Source organism: Talpa occidentalis, unplaced genomic scaffold, assembly GCF_014898055.3.
Source record: "Talpa occidentalis isolate TD23 unplaced genomic scaffold, MPIMG_talOcc4v2.1 talOcc4.8, whole genome shotgun sequence".
Taxonomy (NCBI): domain Eukaryota; kingdom Metazoa; phylum Chordata; class Mammalia; order Eulipotyphla; family Talpidae; genus Talpa; species Talpa occidentalis.
Window position 1 is genome coordinate 24835809 of NW_023605194.1, and position 23695 is coordinate 24859503.

Sequence of the window (23695 nt, forward strand, 5' to 3'; positions counted from 1 at the left end):
GGTATATCAATTTTCAGCTCCTTCTTCACATTTGGGAAGTTCTCTTCAATTATTTCCTTGAATATTTTCTCTGTTCTTACAACTCTCTCCTCTCCTTCTGGGATTCCTATAACTATTATATTTCCTTTCCTCCTGGAATCAGATAGTTCCCAAAGTCTTTCTTTGGTCTTTTTCCTTCATACTTCTCTTTCCTTTTCTGTTTTGGTTCTTTTTATTTCTGTGATTTCAAGAGTACTTATTCTTTCTTCCATTTCATCTATTCTGCTTTCATTGCATTTCCCAGAGTTCTTTAGCGTCTCCATTAATTCTTTGATCTCCTGCATTTCTTTTATTTCCCCCTTTAGGGACTCAATTTCATTCTTTTGAGCGTTGTTTTCCTTAATGTCTTCCATCAGTTTTTCCATCACGGAAATTTTATTTATTTTTTTTCAAGAAAGGTAGAAATTTATTTTATATGTAAAACATCAAATTTTAAGTGTTGGTTCCAACTTTTAAAAATGCTAAAATGCTCTATGGGCCAAACCATATATACATGTGGTTTCAAGGATCATTTGGCCCACAGGCCACCAGTTTGCAACCTCTGAGGAAATGTAGACGTAGGTCCTCCAAACTATTTGTTTAACTAAATTGACTATAACCAGACATTGGCTACAGAATGTCATTTACAAGTACACAACACTCATGTCTTCATTATTGAATTTTCAAACATCAAATTAAAGTTATATTAGAGACTTTCAGTTATGTAAATTTGTTTTTTTTTTTCAACAAATCATGTCCTTTATTTATTTATTTATTTTTTCATGTTGGGTACAATTTTTTTTTAAATAATAAATTTTATTTTTATATTCCCCATACAATTGCAACCCCCCCCTTTCTGATCCCAATCCCTTCCCTCCCGCCCCCACCCCCCCAAAAGTGTCTCTGTTTCATAGTTTTTTGTTGATTCTGATTTTCACTTTCTTATAGTTATTCATTTTCCTGGTCCCTTATTTAAGTTTTCTAGATTCCTACTATGAGTGAGACCATCCGGTATTTTTCTTTTTCTTTTTGGCTTATTTCGCTGAGCATGATCCCTTCCAGCGCCATCCATGTTGCTGCAAATTGCATGTGCTTATCTTTTTTGAATTCTGAGTAATATTCCATGGTGTATATGTACCACATCTTCTTGATCCAGTCATCTATTTTTGGGCATTTGGGTTGTTTCCAAAGCTTAGCTATTGAAAACAGTGCTGCTATAAACATAGGGGTGCAGGTCTTCTTTGGAATTGATGTTTCTGTGTCCTTTGGGTAGATACCTAGGAGTAGAATTTCTGGATCATATGGAAGTTCTATGTTTAGTAGGTCCAGAAATCTCCACACAGCTCTCCATAGTGGTTGGACCAGTTTGCACTCCCACCAACAGTGCAGAAGAGTTCCTTTTTCTCCACACCCTCGCCAACATTTGTTGTTGCTAGTTTTTTTAATATGTGCCATTCTCACTGGTGTAAGATGGTATCTCATGGTAGTTTTGATTTGCATTTCCCTGATTACGAGTGATGTTGAACATTTTTTCATATGCCTGTTGGCCATTAGCATTTCCTCTTCAGAGAAGTTTCTTTTTAGCTCTTCTGCCCATTTTTTAACTGGATTATTTTCTTTGTTGTTGTTGAGTCTCATCAGCTCTTTGTAGATTTTTGTGATCAGTCCTTTATCATTAGTGATGGGTGCAAAAATGTTCTTCCAGTTGGTGGGGTTTCTCTTTGTTTTTGTTATTGTCTCTTTTGCTGTGCAGAAGCTCTTTAATTTGATGTATTCCCAGCTGTTTATCTTTGCCTTCACTATCACTGCTTTGGGTGATGTGTTTGTAAAGATGTCTTTGATGTGTAAATCACGTAGTGTTTCGCCTATATTTCCTTCTATATATTTTATGGTTTCAGGTCTTATGTCAAGTTCTTTAATCCATTTTGAGTTGATTTTCGCATCACGGAAATTTTAAATTCTTTTTCTGGAAGGCTAGAAGTTCTTCCAAGTCACCATAGTTGCAAGCTGGTGGGTGGGTTTTTTTTTTGTGTGGTGTGTCTTTTTTCTGAGGCGTTGCTACTTTGCTTGTAGTTTTTCTTTTCCCTGCTGTCTGTCTTCTAATTTGCCTTATGTGTTGGGACACTGTGCCGCTGGTACTGGCTGGCATCTTTTTGGTATGTTCTTTCAGGATTTTCAGAAACTGGCAATCCAAACGAGTCAAATATTGTTATGCCAGAAGTCTAGTGAGGCAGTGGTACTTTGAGTATGTTAATGGTCACTGTCACAGAATCTCTCCTCCTTCTGTGTTTAGTTACAAAGGTGAGTCTTAAAGTCACACAGACTTCCCTGAAGGTGGGGCAACTGGATTGCTCTCTGGGTTCCAAATCTCTGGATCCTCCTCTGGGCTCCAACTTCCTGCCAGGTGGGAAAGGGCTTGTGGGGAATTCAGCCCACCTCTGACGGCGCAGGGAACCTTCTCCCTCTGGCTCCATGGGGAGCCTTCTGCTAAATTCAAGCAGTCTTTATTGAAATAAGTTCCCTGTTCTAAAAGGCACTTTGGAGACAGGCACACTCTTCCCCACGCCCAGTCTGCCCCGGCCGAGGGTGCCCGCGCCCTCTCTGGGTTTGGACTGCTGGCCAGAAGGGGCCTGGCCTGGGTGAACTTCCCAGCTCACCTCTAGCTCCTCCAGGAGCCGTCTGCTGGTTTCAAGCAGTCTTTATTGAAGAAAGGTCCCTATTCTAAAATGGCGATTCGGAGACAGTTGCACTCTCCTGTGTGCCTGGTTGGCCCTGGCTGTGGGTACCCGCTCCCTCTCTGGGCTCAGACTGCTGGCCAGAAGGGGCCTTGCATGGGGAAACTTCCAGCTCACCTCTGGCTTCTCCAGGAGCCTTCTGATGGTTTTAAGCAGTCTTTATTGAAGAAAGGTCCCTGTTCCAAAAAGGCAATGCGGGTACACACTCCCCTGCGCGCCCGGTCTGCCCCGGCCTTGGGTGCCCGCTTCCCCTCTGTCTCCTTGGGTGCCCGCTTCCCACCTCTGACTCCTCTGGGAGCTTCTGCCAGTTTCACACTGTCTTTACTGAAGAATGGTCCCTATTCTAAAATGGCAATTTGGAGACAGGCACACTCTTCCATGTGCCCGGTCTGCCCCAGCCTTGGGTGCCTGCTTCCTCTCTGGGCTCTGACTCCTGGCCAGAAGGATCCTGGCTTGGGCGAACTTTCCAGCTCACCTCTAACTCCTCTGGGAGCCTTTTGCCGGTTTCCTGTAAGATTTTCAAGTAAAAATCCATTTCTGAAAATCAGCTCAGTAAATTGACATGCCTTTTACACGAAACTCACCCTCGCCAAAACACTGCAAATTAGAGACATTATTTCATACATCTCAAATTGGAGAAAAGGCGATTTTGGGGGAAGAAGCCTGTGATCTGCTGGTATTACTAACATAGACAGAGTGGGCACCACAGAGGCGTTGTCCAGCAAAGGCATCTCACGGAAGAACAATTTCTTCCACCCCGGAACACTCACTGAGATCGGACACCAGCTGTGTGCTGGTGGACCATTTGTGACAATGAAAGGCTAGAAAATAGGAGAAATTCAAAATAACATGGAGCGCTTGATTTTTAAACCTACTTTATTAGCATGCCACCATGCTAATATTTTATTAGTAAAATTGAGGGGAAAATAAAGAACTTTTTAAAATTGCACTTAATTTACTTACCATTTACAAGCCACAGAGGAACATAAAACATACTCACGTTGCTTACAGATTTCCTGCTATCCTTAACATCTAACTGGAGGATATTTCCAATAATAGGAAGCGACAAGAGGCCAGGTGGGAGCTTCCCTTGCCCAGAAGTCTGTTTCCAGAGAGCAAGGAGGAGCAAACAGGAGAGACAGAGCATTAGGGCCACACCCAGGTCCATCGTAGCTTTCTCTCTTATCAGAAAACAAAGGGTAAATTGTCAAACTTTTTTAACAACACCCCTGTTATTTCAACATGTGCGGCTCTGAGATACAAGAAGCCAATAGGCTTCATCTACTCATATTCTCCTCTAAGTGGCCTTTGGTCCATGGATAAAGATAAAAAGAAATTGTTCTTTAGTCTTGTTTTCTATCTCTCCAGTCATGACTCTGGACCTTTTGTTCAACTGTACTGCACTAAGGATACTTATTGAGAAAGAAAGAAAGAAAGGAAGGAAGGAAGGAAGGAAGGAAGGAAGGAAGGAAGGAAGGAAGGAAGGAAGGAAGGAAGGAAGGAAGGAAGGAAGGAAGGAAGGAAGGAAGGAAGGAAGGAAGAAAGAAAGAAAGACCAGTTCTAAATGCAGCCAGGATTCAGACCATGTCTTGTAAATAATTTTATACCCAATGACCAAATCTCTGGACTCAAGGCCATAACCAATAGGAAATATTTTAATTTGAGGAAAATCTGTATTCTATGCCTTTATATAGAAAATAATTAAGTTCAAGCTATATTAACATAGGTTATTTCCCTGTGGAAAATGAAAGGATTTAAATATTTTTAAATATTGTATTTATACTACAGTTGTCTACATACAAGTTAGCTAAAATAACTTAAACTTCAGTGACCAAGCATACAACTAGTTAAAGTGAAATAACTCAGAAGGAGAAATACAAATACCAGACGTGTCACTTACGTGTGGAATACAGAGAAACCAACCCAAGCTTTGGTTAAAGATAAAGCCAAATGTAAGAACTAACCCTTGAAAGCTGACTAGAGAACTGAGGCATTCTGTGGTTGAGGGGATGGGGAAGTGGTGAGGACATAGCGGGAGGAAGCACAATGATTTTCGGTGGTGGATGATGAGTACTTCGATGGTGGGAGCACTGTGGTAGCATGCCTAAACCCCAGCTCTTGTATGCGTGAATAAATAAAAGGAAAAAAAGAATCACCATTTTATCAGTACAAGACCTTTTCTTCTACTTTCAGATTTCCCCTACCAGTTCAGTGACATCTCATATGAAATAGCTGTCCCATCTCTATCCAATGACCAACAGGACATTAAGCTTTCTGTGGTCAGAGTAATGTAAACCTCACCTTGGCTTAGACTTGTCATGTAGGGGTTTTCTTTTTGTTAAAGGACTATATATTTTTTAAAGTTTTAGGTTCAAAGCACAACTAAACATTAAGTACAGTTCCCACATACCCCTCTCTACCCACATGAGTCTTCCCAACATTAGGAAGATCACCTCCAGAGTGATGCATTTGTAACAACTGATGTAACAACATTGACCTTATAAAGTGCATACAAGCTACTCCCGGCCTCTGCAAGGCGCCAGTCCATCGCCAGCTGCTCCCCGGCCACTGGAGGAGGGTCCCACATGGCGCGCAGACCTCTCCTGCAGCACACTGCTCCCCTCAGCAGTGTACTTCGGTCCTCCTGCCTGTTCTGCTCCCCGCTCTGGCTCTGGTGAATTCTCTCACCCTCCCGCGCTTCTGACCGTACCCAGTACTTATATGTATAAACAAACAAACAAACAAACAAATAAATAAATAAATCTTAAAAATAAAGTGCATAGTGTTCCCTCAAGTGTTGTATAGTCTATGGATTTTGATAATATAGGAGGGCATGTATCCAACATTATAGTATCACACAGAATACGTTCACTGTCCTAAAAATCCTGGGCTCCATTTCTCACCATTCCTCTATCTCACTCTGACAACCACTGATCAGTGGTTCAGACAGAACTACAGCTCACATCATACTCAAACACCAACACCTAAGGAAACCAGTCAGAGCAAGGCATAGAAAAATCCAAATTCGGGCCACCCAGTGCAGCATTGTGAAGCTGTCTGCAGCCCCGCAGCGCCGGTTCAATTCTCACAAGGTCAGGGAGATACCCACATGGGGGGGCAGACTTCTCCTGTCTCACCTGCTGCTCCCCTCACCAGTATACTTTGGTCCGTTTGCCTGTTGTGTTCCCCACTTGTCTCTGGTGAATTATCTCACCTTCCCGCACATCTGACCAGTACCCCAGTTCTTATCTAAAAATGAATAAACTTTTAAAAAAAAATAAAATTCCATGAAAAGGCCCAAGATCTTTCCCAGTCACTCCCCTTCCTCAAAATTAACAATGCTCTGGATTCTAACACCACAGATTACGTTTGCCTCATCTAGAACTCGATAGAAATAGACACTTTTGAATCACTAATGTCATATTTTTCTTCAGATGAAGCTGCTCCTGAACACATTCTCTCACTTGCATTTCCAAATCGCAAGTAATTCTAGGTGACATGCTGGTCTACCCTCAAGATTTTGTCCTTTTCTGTGCATGGTCTCTTTGTAAAATATTTTCTTCCATCTGCTATCTGCATTATACACAAAGGAATGAAAGCATGAGAACTGGTTCATCAGATTGTGAGTTTTATTTAGAACATGCAAAAGAAAAATGTCTGTATTACATACACCAGTCATCTCACTGTTACACTGATGACACAGAACTAACTACTCAACCAGATTAAGTGTTAGCATTTGAGATGCCCAATACAATGTTACAGAGCAGGAGAATAGCTCTATCTGTTAAGTGAAACATGTATCTGTTTAGTGAAACTGGAAATCCTCCTTTAGTGGAGATGGATGTTCCTGCCTGGATCCTGACAGAATGGGGTGATGAGTAGAGGAGAGGTTGGAGATGACTTTTCTAGAAAAGGAAGGGAGAGAAAAGGAGATGACAGGGGCATCAGGTGAGTGGGAGATGTGGACATCACAGCAGAAGCCTCACAAAGGAATGAAGCAGATCTGGTAAGGAGGAGGCAGAGAAGCCAACCCATTGACAACTGCGGTGGTGTCAATGTCCTTGGGTTCAACAACAGACTTCAAGGTAAACTTCTGTAAGATGGTGGTCAGGAATAAAAACAGCTCCATGCGGGCCAGGCCCTCTCCTGCACATGCCCGTTTTCCTGAAAATAACAAGCGCACAGAGGAGATGATCCTTGAACACTGTGTTTCTGACGTCAGAAAAGGAATGTATAACATACTGGATGGTATCACTTACAAGGAGAATACAGAGAAACCAAACAAAAGGTCAAGAAAAGTCAAAACTAGCAGCTGACCACATAACTCAGCCACACACCACAGGATGGGAGGGGAATTGGGGAAGGAGCAAACGAGGGGAGGGATGAATCCAAGGGATATGGGGATGGCTGGCGGGTGATACAGTGGCAGGAGAACTATGGGGAATACGATGATGTATTGGAAAGTGGAAATGGAAAAAAGAGAAAGGGAATTTCAATAAATATTTGATGACAGGGTGAATGGATGGATGGAACGGGATGGTTGGCTATAGTTGGACAAAGGGTTGAAACACGTGCTCTGACTTGAATGTTAAAGGAACAGGTACCCTCCTTACAACAAATGTTTACTCAGTATCAGCCCTGTACCGAATAGTTCATTAAGGATTCTCACATTATAACTGCCTGTTTGACACCTCAATTTTCCAGCTGTATCTTTCTAGAAACACATATTTTGGCCGTGCTTTCTTCTGCATGGATCTGGTGGCTCATGATCTTCTCATTCTTCACTGTCTCAGTTCTGCACTCCACATAGACCTGCTCTCTGCCACTCTCCAATGCACCGCAAAGTTTTATATTACAGTGCTGTTCCTTTGGCAAGATGCATGACTCTTATATTTTCAGGCCCTCATACTAAATCATTTCTGAATTTGAAAAATTGGATCAATTCCCCAGTTCTGCAGTGATCTGGCTCAACAAGAAGACTGCATCATGAGGAGGGAAAGTGCATGGACACAGGGTTTGGTGCTCCTGCTAACAGACAAGCACATCTGCACCAGCCTTGGAGAGGGTACTGTGGAAGCTCCTAACAATCCTCACAAGGTATCTTGTCCTCTGATGCACAAAGAATACAAAAGATACACTACCTGCTGAAAAAGCCATGAAGTAGTCACTCTTCTTAAAGTTGCCACTCTCGTCCAGGAAGTGACCAGGATCAAACACCTCTGGGTTGGGGAATTCTTTGCTATCATGCAGCACAGAAGTCAGTGACACCAATATGGTGGTGCCCTGGAAGAAAAGATTTAAAATGTCTTCTGAAGCCGTGGAGCTTCATGAAAAACCACAAGTCATTTAGTCCAATCTTAGCATCTGAAGATTAAAAAAAGCCTAACACCATGAAGGAAAGGGCATTTTAAGTCAGCCAGAATATGTAATAATAAGAACGAGCATATGACCAGTGGCAGTGATGCTGCTAAGTGGCACCTGAAGTAGTGAGTGCCCGGGCCCTCAGTGCCAGGCCTCTGAAGTCATTCTGTTCATCATATTTAGACCTGGGGGTATTTCCTCGTCAGTACCTTGATTTTATCATTTCACTGTTTACTCATCTCATATATGGATTATGCTTACAAATGGAAATCTCTATCTAAGCTTGAAATGTCTGCAGTTATCCATAGACCTTTTGTAATCAGACAATCAAATTAAAAATAACTTATGTGATAATAAAGTAAGTACAGTAGCAACTATAGTGTTTTTATCACTGTGCCAGCAAGTGGTTTCTATTAATTCAAAAATATGGGGTATGGAGCTAGAAGGAATTATGCTCACTGAAATAAGCCAGAAGGAAAAAGAAAAATATCAGATGATTTCACTTATAACTGGAATGTAGGGGAACCAAATAAGACTTCAGTGTAAAAAAAAATAATAACAGTACAAACCACAACAAAGCAAAAACAAACAATTATAAACCAGAGACATACTGCAGGGTAGGAGGAGGGAGAGGCGTGAGAGGGATGGAGGGAGGAGCACAGGAGACTGTGGTGATGGTGCATGTGTACCATAGGGAAGGAAATTCTAGGGGGGACTCAATCTGAGGGGGTGGGGGAAGCAAATATTGTCTAAAAAAGTGCTAAAAATGATAAACGCTAAAATAAAAAAATATATGGGATAGATTTCATCATAGATTGATCCCAGCCACAGACAGAAAGGATGACAAAAAGAGGAATATAGTCATTTTGCAACAACTATCTTATGATCATTAATTCAATCGATTGTTATTAAAGGATTTAGGATTGGATGAACGGTTAGGTAGCACCATACTCACAATCTGGCAGGTACCACGATATTATGTGGGGAACATAGCATGGACATAATGGAATAAGTGACTTCATGTGCCCTCAGCTGCCTCACTGGGTTTCAGTGGGACATTCAGAGCACTATGTAATTCTCTGGGCAAAATCATAATGGGACTCTAGTCCCTAGGAAACTTTGCCCAACATAACTCTGAGGAATATTTTTATGACCACAGCCAGACTCTTCACAAAGCTGAATGAACTAAAAGAAACAAACAGAGCAAAGACAACTGACCCAGAAAAATAAATAGAAAAGACAAACAAACTACATGTGGTTCCTTGATGGAATACAGAGAAAAGAAAAGTTATTCTGGGATACTTTAGGGAAGCTGGGAACACTACATAGGCTGCACATAGGCTGCACATTAAACATTATTTCATAATGGTAACTCTAGTGAAATCTGCTTTTCTGTCTATAAATCGTTATTTGGATATATACATTGAAGACCTGGGGTATGCAGGGTAGATGATTTCATCCATTACATATACATGTATATACCTTTAATGTGTTCAGATTTTTTTAAATTTAATGCAAATTTGTAGAAAATTCCATTCCCTAAGTTTACCATATAAAAATTCTATATTTCTATTGGAAAAATTATTCTGCTTATATTGAAATAATCAAATATGAAAAACGTTTTTAAGATACAAAAAAGCAAAAAATAAATACAGCCAATATAACCTCATCAAATGTTGTTCAAACAATGGATACTCATACAGAAGCATGACCACTACTTCACCACTGCTTTTGCATGAGTAAAAATTAGTTGAATGGATCAGTATTAAACATGGGAACTAAAATGATAAGTTTCAAAAATAGATGAAGGTAAACCTTGGATTCTGGGCTGGAAAATTTCCTTCAGATGGGTCCCAGAAAAACACAAATCACCTCACATCATTTCAAAGCGTGCTGTTAGACAGACACGGAAAAATAACAACCCATGTGCAATCAAGTCTATCCTATGTTTTTGGTTAGCCCAGGAGGTAAGCATTTTCCATTGAAAAAAACTGAGGCAGAATAAATATCTTTGGTACATGAAAAGTGTATGAAGTCTAAACTTGGGCTTTCATAAAATTGAGCAGTTGTCACCACATTTGTTTAAAAATGTCTGTGATGGATTCCCTGCTACAATGACAGATGTCAACACTGGCATCAGATACTCCAAGCCCCATAAAATTTGAAATGTTTAAAATCTGGCCCACTAGGGCAAGTTTTTTTACCAACTTCTGTCTTAGACTGTACCTTGATCCGTGGATCCGGTTTGGATTAGAAAACATTATGTAAATGGTAGAAGACACACTCAGCCCTGCAGTGCTGCCTAGTCTATGTCAGTGTATCCCAAAAAAAGGGGAATGATAGTTCCCAATTGGGGCAGATGGGAAACATGTACAATCCTACTTAGCCCAGTGCCCTATTGTTATTGGCCTTGAAATAGCAGAATGAGTTCAATTAAATATTGCTCTTTGACCCCAATATTCGACAAGAACTCTTCTCCTCATTATGTCCTATGGTGAAAACAGAGAATTTGATCCTAACCCCTGGAACAAACTGTAATCATCAGGAAAGTACACCACCAATCACAAATGTCTCTTACACATATAAATAGAAAGGTGCTATTATCAAAATTTGGTCTCAAACAGAAACAACAAAAAACCTATCAACCTGACATATGATTTTTATAATTTGCTCATCTAGTCCAGAGGATTGGACCCATGCTGTGAAAAGAGGAACTTCGGAGTAGAATCATGAGTCAGTAAAAGAACAACCAACCTACCTTGGGGATGAAATAGTTCCTGAATCTGATGTCACGGGTCACTGCATGGGGCAGGGGCATGGGGACGATGTCAATGTGTCTCTGGACCTCGTGCACCAAGGCTTCCATGTAGGGCATGTGGCCCTTGTCCTGCATGCTGGGGCTCCGGTGTCTGCCAATCACACGTTCTATCTCCTCCTGCGCCTTAGCTGATAAAACACAAGTAAGACTGATGAGAAAAGAGAACACCTATCACATCTGCATATCAGTCAAGGGATACATGAAGCTTTGTATCAGTCTCACATTAAAAACTTCAGCCCTGTACCAAGAAATATACCTAGACCTAGAGGGATAATAGCCACAATATAGATACATATAACTCTCTTATAAGCTAGAATTAAGATATAAATTTAATACTTATGTATTAGCACAAATGCAAATTTCCTACCTATGATGCCAGAGTTGTTCACTCTCTGGCTTTATTCTCCTACTGCTGAATTTCAGGAAACAAGCTAGAAAAGGAGCTAAGATTCTCTGAATTCAAGAAACAGATTTTCTTACCTAACCTATTTCCACCTGCCAGTGTCTCTGAGGGCAAGGTGTTTTCTTTTTCTTTTTTTTTTATATAAGAACCAGGGTACAGACCAGATGCATGGGAGGGTGAGAAGACTCACTAGAAACATAGTGGGGAGCAGCACAGGCTGACTGATGAAATACACTGCTGAGGGGAGCAGCGGGCGGGACAGGAGAGGTCTGCAGTGCCATCTGGGACCCTCACTGCAGAGGCTGCGGACAGCTTCACAGTGTGGAGATCAACCACCTGCACCACCAGGGCAGGTCCGGAGGGCAAGGTCTTTTAGATTCAGCTTCTCTACATATTTTTTTAAATTCTTATTTATTTATTTATTTGTTTGTTTGTTTATTTGTTTATTTATACAAGCACTGGGTACAGTCTGAAGCGTGGGAGAGTGAGAGAATTCACCAGAGCCAGAGCGGGTAACAGAACAGGCAGACTGACGAAATAACTGCTGAAGGGAGCAGTGGGTGTGCCAGGAGAGGTCTGCGGGCCATGTGGGACCCTCGCCCGCGGCTGGGGATCGAACTGGCGCTGCAGAGGCTGCAGACAGCTTCGTAGCCCAGCACTCAACCGCTGCGCCACCAGGGGAGGCCCCCAACTTCTCTACATATTAAACTTCTCTCATTCTATTGGATCAAAACAAATACCTGATAAAACGAGTTGTGGAGGGAATCTGGGCAGGGAAAGTTACCTTCTGCCTCCTTCTCCTCATTCTTTTTTGACTCTGCCAAATGCTGCAACCCAGCGGGATACAAATGACTTCATATATGTCTTCTTCTGACATTTACATGACAACTTCCACCTTTCTACTAAGTCACCATCACTGATCAAAATGCTATTTGTGATTTAGAAACTGTATTTGGTAACTGTTTCCTGAGTTAGTCTGTCTAGATTTCAAGGACAAATTCTCATTTTTCATTGGCTATAGTCATTTCAGCAGGTTCCTCACAGGATAATATAATGCATGCTTCTATCCATAATGCATAACTGCAACTTATTAAATGTAAAACATAAAGATCTTTGTAAAAGACAGAAAAGCACAGGCCCGCAAAATTCATTTTGGCAAATATCACTTTACTGGACACAGACTTCTGAATTCAAAACCTTATGCACATCTTAAGACTGAGTTGTAGAAACACACATATGTGATTTAATTTTTTGACCACTTCCTTGACTGCAGAAATTATCTCAGGCAGACAACAAGATTTCAAAGCTTTCCACTTATGTTTAATAGGGAAATTTTCATTTTTTTTAACCTGGCTTTAGAACATGCATTTTCAGAATAGGAGAGATCTCGGATAATTTACCTACTTTCAAAGGGACCTTTTCTTAGGAAAACCAATATGCAGTCCCAGGTTGATTCATATGGACGTGCCTGCCGCAAATAAGCTCCAGTAAAATACAGTCACTACCTGATGGCTTTTCTGACTGCCCATGGAGACTTTACTCCTATTCATCCTCCCATATTATATAAAGATGTCCCATTATTATATCTTCATTACACTTGGGAACATTAAGCTCGTCAGATAGATAATGAAATAATGAAGGTTCTCTAAGAGAAACAGGAGGCAATGAGCACTTGCAGTGTCTTTCAGCAACTTCCCTTAAACTCACCCTGCACACCACATTGGTCATACCTGTGACCTCTGGGTGCTTCAGCAGCAGGAGGAGATCATATCTCAGGGTGGTGCTCGTAGTCTCTGTCCCAGCTCCAAACAGATCAAATACAGTAACTGCCAAGGATTCTAGAGTGAATTCCGAGTCTTGATTGTGTTTTTCCTAGGAATGACGAAATGACTTGACAAATTATTTTGCCAGAATTATAGTTAGTCCAAAAATACTCAAACTGTTACAAATTTTTCACCAAAAAATCAACTGCATGTTCAGTTCTAAAAAAATTCCCATATGGTATTCAAAACACTGGAGGTCAGTAGACTCAAGTATCATTTTCTACTGCCTCACATGTAAGGCAAGCAAGGTGTATCAAACTCTTCACTGGCTTCTTTACAGAAATTACATTATGCTAAATTCATAATGAAATACAAGGGAACCAGAACATCCAAAACAATACTGAAATTAGTATCTAGAAACAAGATCAATGTATTCCACTTAATTAGCTGTTTAATTTTATGACTTCCAGAATACTTAGTGTACAGGCACATACAATGTAGGTATGAAAGAGCTTGGAAGGCTTAGCCACTGACCATTGAAACATCCCTGATAAATACAGAACAATTCCATGAACCATAATTTACACAAGCAATTAAGTAGAAAAACAACTGTCATTAATTTTTACCTTTTCCATTTTGATAAGGAAGCAATCAATAAAGTCCCGAGGATTACTAATATCAAGAGAGGCTTTGTGTTCCAATGTTTTCTCCAAAATATAACTTTTTATATATGCAGTATTTTTAAATATTTTGTTATGACTCCCGGGAATGAAGTCAAGGAGAATAGGGAACATATTACAGATCTAGAAGAGAAAATTAGAGTTTACTCAATAAAAAAAAATTACTGAAAACTTATATGACATAGACAAGGCTTGGTCAGAGACTACATTATAAATACTCATAAAATGTGGTTTCTATTGAGGAAAATTTTTATTTTACACATGTATAATTTTATAGACAGCTAAGAGTGTTGGAGAGAGACATTTCTGATCAGGGTATCATTTTCCATTCTCAAACATCACACTTACACCACATGCTAATTTTGTATAAATTCCCTTTTTGCTTATGTCAATACTGGAAATATGGATGGCATAAATTACTATGACTAAGACAACAGAGATGAAGGAAGGTTGGGGAACCTTATATAAAGCTCGGCATAGTTAGTCTCAGCCATTTCTATATATGTTTAGTAGCCTCAAACACAGAATCAGTACTTGAGAACAGGGAGAGTACTGAAGATACCAGGAAACAAACCTCAACATTTTATGTGTAATGTAACTGCACAATTGTAGTGAAGTGACATTTTCTAGACATATCATTATGTATCAGGCAGTCTGCAAAACACATTGGAACAGCACAGGGGAAATTGTGAGATTTGTTATGGGCTGTGTACCATAAAATCAATCAATTCATCATCCCCAAAACAAGTACCTTCACAGGTAGGATCCCATTTGATGCATCAAACACCCCAACCCTAATACGTGTTCCTTGCAGCTTCTACTGTCTCGACTATTTGTCCTCCTTGAAAGAGATACTCTTTTTCTTCCTAAATTTGCCTATTTCTGCCAACAATGTGAATTAGACTTCTTGAGAGTTAACAGGATGACAGAGTTCTGGGGGATGGAAGTCTTTCAACAAGGACCTGGGGTCTATTTCATTTTTTGGACATGGTTTGAGGAAGTTACCAAAGAACATGGAATCTGGGTTTTGAAGTGTAGTAGAAACAACAGGAAATAGTGTCAATAGGATTGGATTCAGGTCTGTGTTCTGAGAATATGATTTCTTTTGTATCTTTAATTGTCTAGGCCATCATTCCCAGATGACCACTCTCTGAGGCTGAATCTATCTAGGCAGGACTGTGGTGCTCACGCATTCACTTCACAGCTTGGTCATGCAGAGATCTGGACTTCTTAGACAAAAGAACTAAACAATTCCTCTGAAAAAAGGATCAGGACCTCACCTGCATCCATGGAGAGCTCAAAATCAATACATTTTCATTAAATCTTTCCATTATGTTTAAAAGCATTGGATCTTTATAATCAAAACGATTCTGGAAAATTATTGAGCAGATTATATTGCAGGGTGCACAGGCCAAGATAAAAGTTGGATCACAGGGTGAAGCTAAAAAATCAGAAACATTTTGAAAACACTATTAAACAAAATACACACACACACATATATACAGATAGGAAAACACTTTGTTTTAAGATAACAGGAAAAAATCTTTAAGGAAGTTCATTGCTTTATATATAAATTCCTTTAATTGCAAGAGACATCATTTATAAAAGGAACATATCAGTGAATGTAGACTAGTGCAGGCTCTATGGAAAACCGCATGGAGATTTCTCCAAATATTGAATAATAGATCTTGCTGCACCTCCCCCTGCAGTGACCTTTAGGAATGGCTTTTGCCAAGGTCCCTAGGTCTGGCTGGGCGACCAGCATGCAGGGGGAGAACAGCAAAACACCCTGAAGCAGGGGAAGTACAGCGAAGTTCCCTGAAAAGACAGAAGCTTATCAAAAGATAACGACCACCAGGAACCACTACAAGAATGCTAAATAACCTTATCCAGTCTTTCTAGAACTACAAACTTTAATCCCTTATTGTCTTTCTAAACTTCCTTTTTTCTTCTATAAAGGTCATTGCTTGTTAATTAAAAAATCATATGAAATCCTTAAAACAAGGCTGACTCAAATGAAACATTACTAAACCCTGTAATAATTAAAATATAGTATAGGTAAAAAAGTAGTTAATAAAAAATACGATTATATAGTTTAAAAACAAAACTAATGGTCTATCTACTTAGAAATGAGGCTGAGTCCAGATGTAGATCACCGCCCTGTTGGTGATAGGCTGAGCCCATGAGCAAGCTGATTTCATTGATATTCATTGTTCCTGTGCTTTTGGAAAACATATATATACTGGTCACAAACTCAAAGAAAATTACACTCAGATTTTCACTCTTGAAGTGTGTCTGTTTGTCATTTCTTTAACCGACGCCCTGACCACCCTGCACGCTTCTCTCAACCCTGAGGTGGCCTCATCGTCTACTGCTGTGCTGGTCCGCGGCAAGATTTACCATATGATCCAGCAATCTCTTTCCTAAGTATCACCAAAGAATACAAAAACACTAATTTGAAGGGGTATATGCACTCTACGTTTACTGTAGCACTATTTACAATAGCCACGGTTGGATATAACCTAAGTATCTATCACCAGATGATGGATAATGAAAATGGGATATGTATACATGAGGGAATACTACTCAGCTAGTATTCAGGTCTGAAATCTTGCCATTTGAAACAACATAGGTGGAACGGAGAGGATTATGCTAAAAAAAGAAGTCACAATGTAAAAGATCCACTGGATGATTTCATGCATTTGAGAATATAAAGAAACAAAGCAAAGGAACAGACCCAAACAAACCCTTGAAATCTAATTGCAGAACTGAGGCTACCAGAAAGTAAGGTAAAAGAGGGGAAGAAAGGAGGAAGGAGCTCATGTACATGGTGAAGGAATAAGGGTGCTTGGGTGGGAAGCATGGTGTGGCAACATACGATGGCAGCACTGTGAAGCTATAGCCCTAAAGCATACACAGTGTTTTCAGTCATGGTCTCCATAACAGTGATCATAAAAATTGAAATCAACTTATCACTTTTGCATTAACCTGGGACTTATGATTCAACCTAGCTAGTTAAATAGTGGTTATTTTTGAATATTCTATTTACTTCCATTGTCTTTGTTCATAACACTTTCTTATTGTTAAGATTTATTTTATTTCTTTCTGCATACAAGAGCAGAGGTATAGCCCAGAGGTGTGGAGGGTAAGAGGGTCTACCAGAGACAGAGTGGGGAGCAGAACTAGCAGACTGACTGAAACACACTGCTGAGGGGAGCAGGGGACAAGGTTGGAGAGGTCTGCTGAGCCATGTGGGTAATTCCCTGACTGGGAATGGCTTCAGTGTAGTGCTGACACTTAACCCCTTGAGCCACCAGTGAGGCCTTAAAACCATTTTTATATAACTGTTAATAAAGTTATTAGGGCTGAACCTCACTTGTACACAAAGTCTACAGAGAGTTAAGCTTCCATACAGATAGAGGGAATAGTTAAGGACTTGAAAGCTTTTTGTTTAATAAATAAATACATGAAATACACAGTATCAGCAGAGGGCAAAGAAAAGAGAGGGAAAGATTATGGGTAAAATCATGTACTTGAAAGAATAAATACAAAAGAGTCGGACACATCAATTTGACCTACAAGAAATTAAACAAGTGAATAGAAATTATAAACACTAGGCCTCCCTTGTGGCGCGAGCAGTTGAGCACCACACTATGAAGCTGTCCGCAGTCTCTGCAGTGCTGGTTCGATCGCGGCCAGAATCCCAAATGACGAAGCAGACCTCTCCTGTCCCGTCTGCTGCTCCCCTCAGGAGTGTATTTCGTCAGTCTTCCTGTTCTGTGTCCCGCTTTGTCCCGGTGAATCCTCTCACCGTCCCACGCATATGGCCTGTACCCAGATTCTTGTATAAAAAATAAATAAATCTTGATGTCACCGGAGGCAGAGCAACATGGTGGCGAGGAGGTGCTGCGAGTAAGATCTCCCATTAAAAAAAAAAGTTAATAGGGAGGAAAAGCGGCAGGTCCCAGTGAGAACTGGGACATGGAAGATAAATGGACAACTCCAGCAAACTACCCGAAGAAGAAAGTTGCCATAAAAGAGGACTAGAAGGGAGGAAAGCACAGAACCCTGCTACCCTCCCCCACCCACAAAGTCGGCACTCTCCGACCAACAGAAAGGAGGAAAACAACAAACTAAAACGACCAAGAAGAACAAACTACGCATCAAGCGGGACTGGGAGTGGAAAGGAACTATCTCAGCCACCACACCCTGTGAACTGGAGCTGTGGAGAACCCTGCAGGATTCGCCGCGGTGGTGAGTGAATGGCTCCAGGCACCATTAGAGAACAACAGAGACCCGCGGAGGAGACCTGCACACAGCCGCGGGCCGGCAGGTAAGCTTGTGCTGAAAAGCGGCGCGCTTGAAAAGCAAACGCGGATCGGGATCGTGGCTGCCCAGGTCCCCGCGCCTGTGACCTAGGCTTGCGGGGAGATGCGCGGGTACTCTCACTGAGGTGAAAGCCCCTCAATGAGTAACCAGGAACCAGGCACCCAGGCACGGGAGCTGGGTGCAAAAGACTCCATTTTTGCGGACACTGAACTGGGTTACAGCCTGAGTCCTGGACCTGAGGGCTTTGGAACTGAGACCCAGGGCTCAAAATTTGGGGCGTGGGTTCTCCACGACAGTGGGGCACAAGGCAGACACAGCACCCCAAAGCCGTTGAGGTTTACCCTACCATTACCGCTCTGTTTCCTGTCCCACAGGGTGGAAAAATCAACTCCCCAAGGGCTCTAGGAGAGATCTCTGGCGCCACCTAGCGACTTGAAACCAGCAGAAGGCTCCTGGAGGAGCCAGTGGCCAGCTGGGAAGTTAGCCCATGCCAGACCCTTTCCGAGCAGTAGTCTGAGCCCACAGGGGGAGCGGGCACCCACGGCCGGGGCAGACCGGGCAGCAGAAGAGTGTGCCTGAGACCAGACGTGCAGGGAGTGCGCCCCGCATCGCCATTTTAGAACGGGACATTTCTTCAGTAAAGACTGCCTGCAGAAGGCTCCCTCAGGAGCCAGAGGTGAGCAGGGAAGCTCGCCCAGGCCAGGCCCCTTCTGGCCTGCAGTCCAAACCCAGAGCGGGAGCAGGAACCCACCGCCAGGGCACACCAAGCGCAAAGGAGAGTGTGTCCCCATATCAGCATTTGAAAACAGGGACCTTTCTTCAGTAAAGACTGCTTGAAACAGACAGATGGCCCCTGGAGGAGCTAGAGGGGAGCGGAGAAGCTCACCCAAGATGCCGCCAGTCCCAGCAACACAGTGTCCCAATGCATACGACAAAATAGAAAACGGACAGTAGGGAGTAGAAGAACCACACATAACCTAACAACTCCTCAGGAAAAAAGCACACCACAAAAAGAAAACGACCCCCCAGATAGCAATGACAATAACTTGGAAGAACTCATGAGCCTTCCAGAAAGAGAATTTAAAATTGCCGTGATTAAAAAAATGACAGAACTCATAAAGGAAAACAATGATCAGAAGAAGGAAATTGAGTCCCTAAAGAGGGAAAACAATGGTCAGAAGAATGAAATTGAGTCCCTAAAGAGGGAAGCAAAAGAAATGCAGGAGATCAAAGAATTAATGGAGGAACTAAAGAACTCTGGGAAAAGCAATGAAAGCAGAATAGATGAAATGGAAGAACGAATAAGTACTCTTGAAGAACAGAAATAAAAAGAACCAAAACAGAAAAGGAAAGAGAAGTACGAAGGAAAAAGAACGAAGAAATACGTCGGGAACTATCTGACTCCATGAGGAGAGGAAATATAAGAGTTATAGGAATCCCAGAAGAAGAGGAGAGAGATGTAGGAACAGAGAAAATATTCCAGGAGATAATTGAAAAGAACTTCTCAAATGTGAAGAAGGAGCTGAAAGTTGATACACTAGAAGCAAGAAGAACATCAAACCTCCACGACGAAAGGAAAAATACAGCAAGACACATAATGGTAAACCTCAAAGAATCCAGGATGAGGAAAAAATAATGAAGCTGACAAGAGGGAAGAAACAGATAACATTCAAAGGAAAACCAATCAGACTGACATCAGACTTCTCTGAACAAACACTACGGGCAAGGAGAGAGTGGAGGGACATAGTCAACAGACTCCAAGAAAACAGATGCCAACCAAGAATACTCTATCCCGCAAAGCTCTCCGTCCTCTATGAAGAAAGAATAAGGACCTTCAGAGACAAACAAAAACTCTGGAATTTCATTACGACTAAACTGCCACTCCAAAAAATACTACAAGGAATCCTAAAGCCAGAACCTCAGAGGGACGAAAAACAACGAAAAAAGGCCAAAAAAAAAAAAAAGTTATTAAAAGAATAAATAAATAAAATCAAAAGAAAGACAAACACAATGGCAGATACAGATGCCAACATATCAATATTAACTCTAAATGTAAATGGACTGAACGCTTCAATAAAAAGACACAGAGTTGCAGCCTGGATTAAGAAAAAAAACCCAAACTTTTGCTGTCTCCAGGAAACACATTTAGCTACAAAAGATAAAAATAGACTCAAAGTTAAAGGTGGAAAAACATCCTACAAGCAAATGGACCAAAAAAAAAAAAGCAGGAACAGCATACTTATATCAGAAAAACAGATTTCAAACTCAAAAAAATAAAAAGAGACACCAATGGTCACTACATTATGATCAAGGGGACAACACTTCAAGAAGAAATAATACTCATTAACATATACTCACCAAACGAAGGAGCACCAAAATATATCAGACAACTGTTGTCATCTCTGAAAACAGACATCAGAGAAAACACATACGTAGTGGGAGACTTCAACACACCACAATCAACAATGGATAGATCAACAAGACAAAAAATAAGCAAAGAAACTAAAGCTCTAAATAAGGACCTAGAGCATTTGGGCTTAACGGACATCTATAGAACACTAAACCAAAAAAACGGAGTAACACATTTTCTCAAGCACACACGGATCATTCTCAGGATCGATCACATACTGGGGCACAAGACAAACTCAACAGATACACCAAGATTGAAATCATTCCAACCATCTTTTCTGACCATGAAGGCATCAAACTAGAAATAAACCATAAAAAGAAGGCAAGGAACTTTCTAACCTCATGGAGATTAAAAACCACACTACTGGTAGACCACTGGACTAATGAGGAGATCAAAGAAGAAATTAAAAAATTCTTTGAATTGAATGACAAGGAGGACACCAATATGCTAAATGTATGGGATGCAGCAAAAGCAGTAATAAGAGGAAAATATATAGCAATAGAAGCTCACATCAAGAAACAAGAAAGAACTCAAAGAAACAACCTAATCTCAAAGCTCAAAGATCTAGAAAAAGAACAACAAAAAACCCCAAACCCAGTAGAAGAAAGAAATAATAAAACCAAAAGCAGAAATAAATGAAATTGAAACTAAAAAAAACAATCCAAAAGATCAATGAAACCAAGAGCTGGTTCTTCAAAAAAATCAATAAAGTAGACAAACCCCTAGCCAGGCTCAAAAAGGAAAAAAGGGGGAAAGCACAAATAAAAAGGATCATAAATGAAAGAGGAGAAATCACAACAGACACAGCAGAAATCAAAAGAATAATCAGTAACTACTATGAACAGTTATATGGAAACAAGTTCAACAATTAAAAGGAGAATGGACAAATTCCTACAACCCTACAATCACCCAAAGCTAGATAAAGAAGAAATAGAACACCTAAACAGACCAATTACAATTAGCGAAATTGAATGGTAATCAAAAAAACCTCCCAAAAACAAACCCAGGACCTGATGGATTTACAAATGAATTCTACCAAACATTCAGAGACGAATAGTGCCTATCCTTCACAAACTCTCCAAAAAATTGAGAAGGAGGACAATACCAAACACATTCTATGAAACCAACATTACACTAACCAAACCGAACAAGGACAACACAAAAAAGGAAAACTACAGGCCAATCTCCCTAATGAACACTGATGCAAAAATCCTCAATAAAATTTTAGCTATCAGAATCCAACAATGTATCCATAAGATAATTCACCACGACCAAGTAGGATTCATGCCAGGAACACAAGGATGGTTCAACATCCGAAAATCAATCAACGTTATCCAACACATCAACAAAAAGAAATATAAAAACCATATGATAATATCACTAGATGTGGAGAAAGCTTTCGACAAAGTGCAACACCCATTCATGATAAAAGCCCTTGAAATTCTTGGGATACAAGGAACATACCTCAACATCATAAAGGCCATATATGACAAGCCAACAAGCCAGTATCATTCTCAATGGTGGAAGATGAAAGCAATTCCATTAAGATCTGGAACAAGACAAGGATGTCCTCTCTCACCACTGCTTTTCAATATAATACTGAAGTCCTAGCCAGAGAATAAGACAAGAGAAAGTCATACAAGGAATCCAATAGGAAAAGAAGAAGTCAAACTATCACTATTTGAAGATAATATGATAACATACGTAGAGAACCCCAAAAACTCCACAGAAAAACTAATTCAACTAATCAATCAGTTCAGTAAAGTAGAAGGATACAAAATCAACACGCAAAAGTCAGTAACATTCCCTATCACAACAATAAATCTGAAGAAGAAGAAAAAAAAATACCATTCCCTTTATTATCGAAACAAAAAAATCAAATATGTGGGAATAAATCTAACAAAAGAGGTAAAGGACCTATACAAAAGAAACTATAAAACACTGTTAAAACAAATAGAAAGACACAAAGAAATGGAAAGAATCCCCTGCTTATGGATTGAAGAATAAACATTATTAAAATGGCCATCCTACAAAAGCAATATACAGATTCATGCTATTCCAATCAAAATTTCAATGTCATTCTTCAAAGAAATAGAACAATTATTGATGAAATTCATATGGAATCACAAAACCCGAATAGCCAAAGCTCTCCTGAAAAAAAATAGAAATGGAGGCATCACACTCCCAGACTTCAAACTATAATACAAAGCCATAATCATTCAAAACTGCAGGTATTGGAACAAGAACAGACACACAAGACCATGGAATTGAATAGAAAATCCAGAAATAACCCACAGATTTTGGTCAACTAATCTTTGACAAAGGAGCAAGACTATGCATTGGAGCAAAGAAAGTTTGTTCAATAAATGGTGCTGGGAAAACTGGGTCGCTACATGCAAAAGAATGAAGCTTGACCACTACCTCACACCATACAAAAAATCAACTCAAAATGGATTAAAGAGGGGGCGGAGCAACATGGCGGCGAGGAGACGCTGCGAGTAAGATCTCCCATTAAAAAAAGTGAATAGGGAGGAAAGCGGCAGGTCCCAGTGAGAACTGGGACACGGAAGATAAACGGGTGACTCCAGCGAACTGCCCGAAAGAAGAAAGTGGCCATAAAAGAGGACCAGAAGGGAGGAAGCGCAGAACCCTGCTCCCCCCCGCCCACAGAGGCGGCACTCTCCGACCGGCAGAGAGGAGGAAACAACAAACCAAAACGGCCAACAAAAAACAAACGAGGCAGCAAGCGGGACTGTGAGTGGAAAGGAACCTTGCAGCCACCAACACCCCGTGAACGGAGCTGAGGCGAACCCTGCAGGATCCGCCGCGGCGGTGAGGGAACGGCTCCGGGCGCCATTAGAGAAGAACAAAGACTCCGGGAGACGCGCACACAGCCCGGCTGCCGGTAAGCTGGCGCGGAAAAGCTGCGCGCTTGAAAAGCAAGTGCAGACCTGGATCGCGGCTGCCCAGGTCCCCTCGCCTGCGACCTAGGCTTGCGGGGAGACGACCTAGGCTTGCGGGGAGACGCGCGGAGGTCCTCACTGAGGTGAAGGTCCCTCCCTGAGTGAGCAGGAACCAGGCGCCCAGGCACGAGCTGTGCAAAAGGCGCCATTCCCGCGCCACTGAACTGGGCTACAGCCCGCGTCCTGGAACTGAGGGCTTTGAACTGAGACCCAGG

The 23695-nt window shown here is 41.1% G+C and overlaps 1 protein-coding gene across 2 annotated transcripts in view; it reads right to left on the reverse strand.

Annotated features, from left to right (window-relative positions):
- Positions 1-23695, reverse strand: part of LOC119234464 (cytochrome P450 2C19-like) — a 192269-nt gene that overhangs the window by 146334 nt on the left and 22240 nt on the right. Inside the window, exons 4-9 of one of the 2 annotated variants that reach the window (XM_037497411.2) lie at positions 15059-15219; positions 13725-13901; positions 13066-13207; positions 10873-11060; positions 7895-8036; positions 6504-6917 (exon numbers count right to left, since the gene is read on the reverse strand). In XM_037497411.2, coding sequence (XP_037353308.1) covers positions 6736-6917; positions 7895-8036; positions 10873-11060; positions 13066-13207; positions 13725-13901; positions 15059-15219 — 992 coding nt within the window. In that variant the 3' untranslated portion in view covers positions 6504-6735. Of the gene's footprint in view, positions 1-6503; positions 6918-7894; positions 8037-10872; positions 11061-13065; positions 13208-13724; positions 13902-15058; positions 15220-23695 lie in introns of those variants that run through there. The other variant, XM_054690205.1, reaches the window with a different exon arrangement.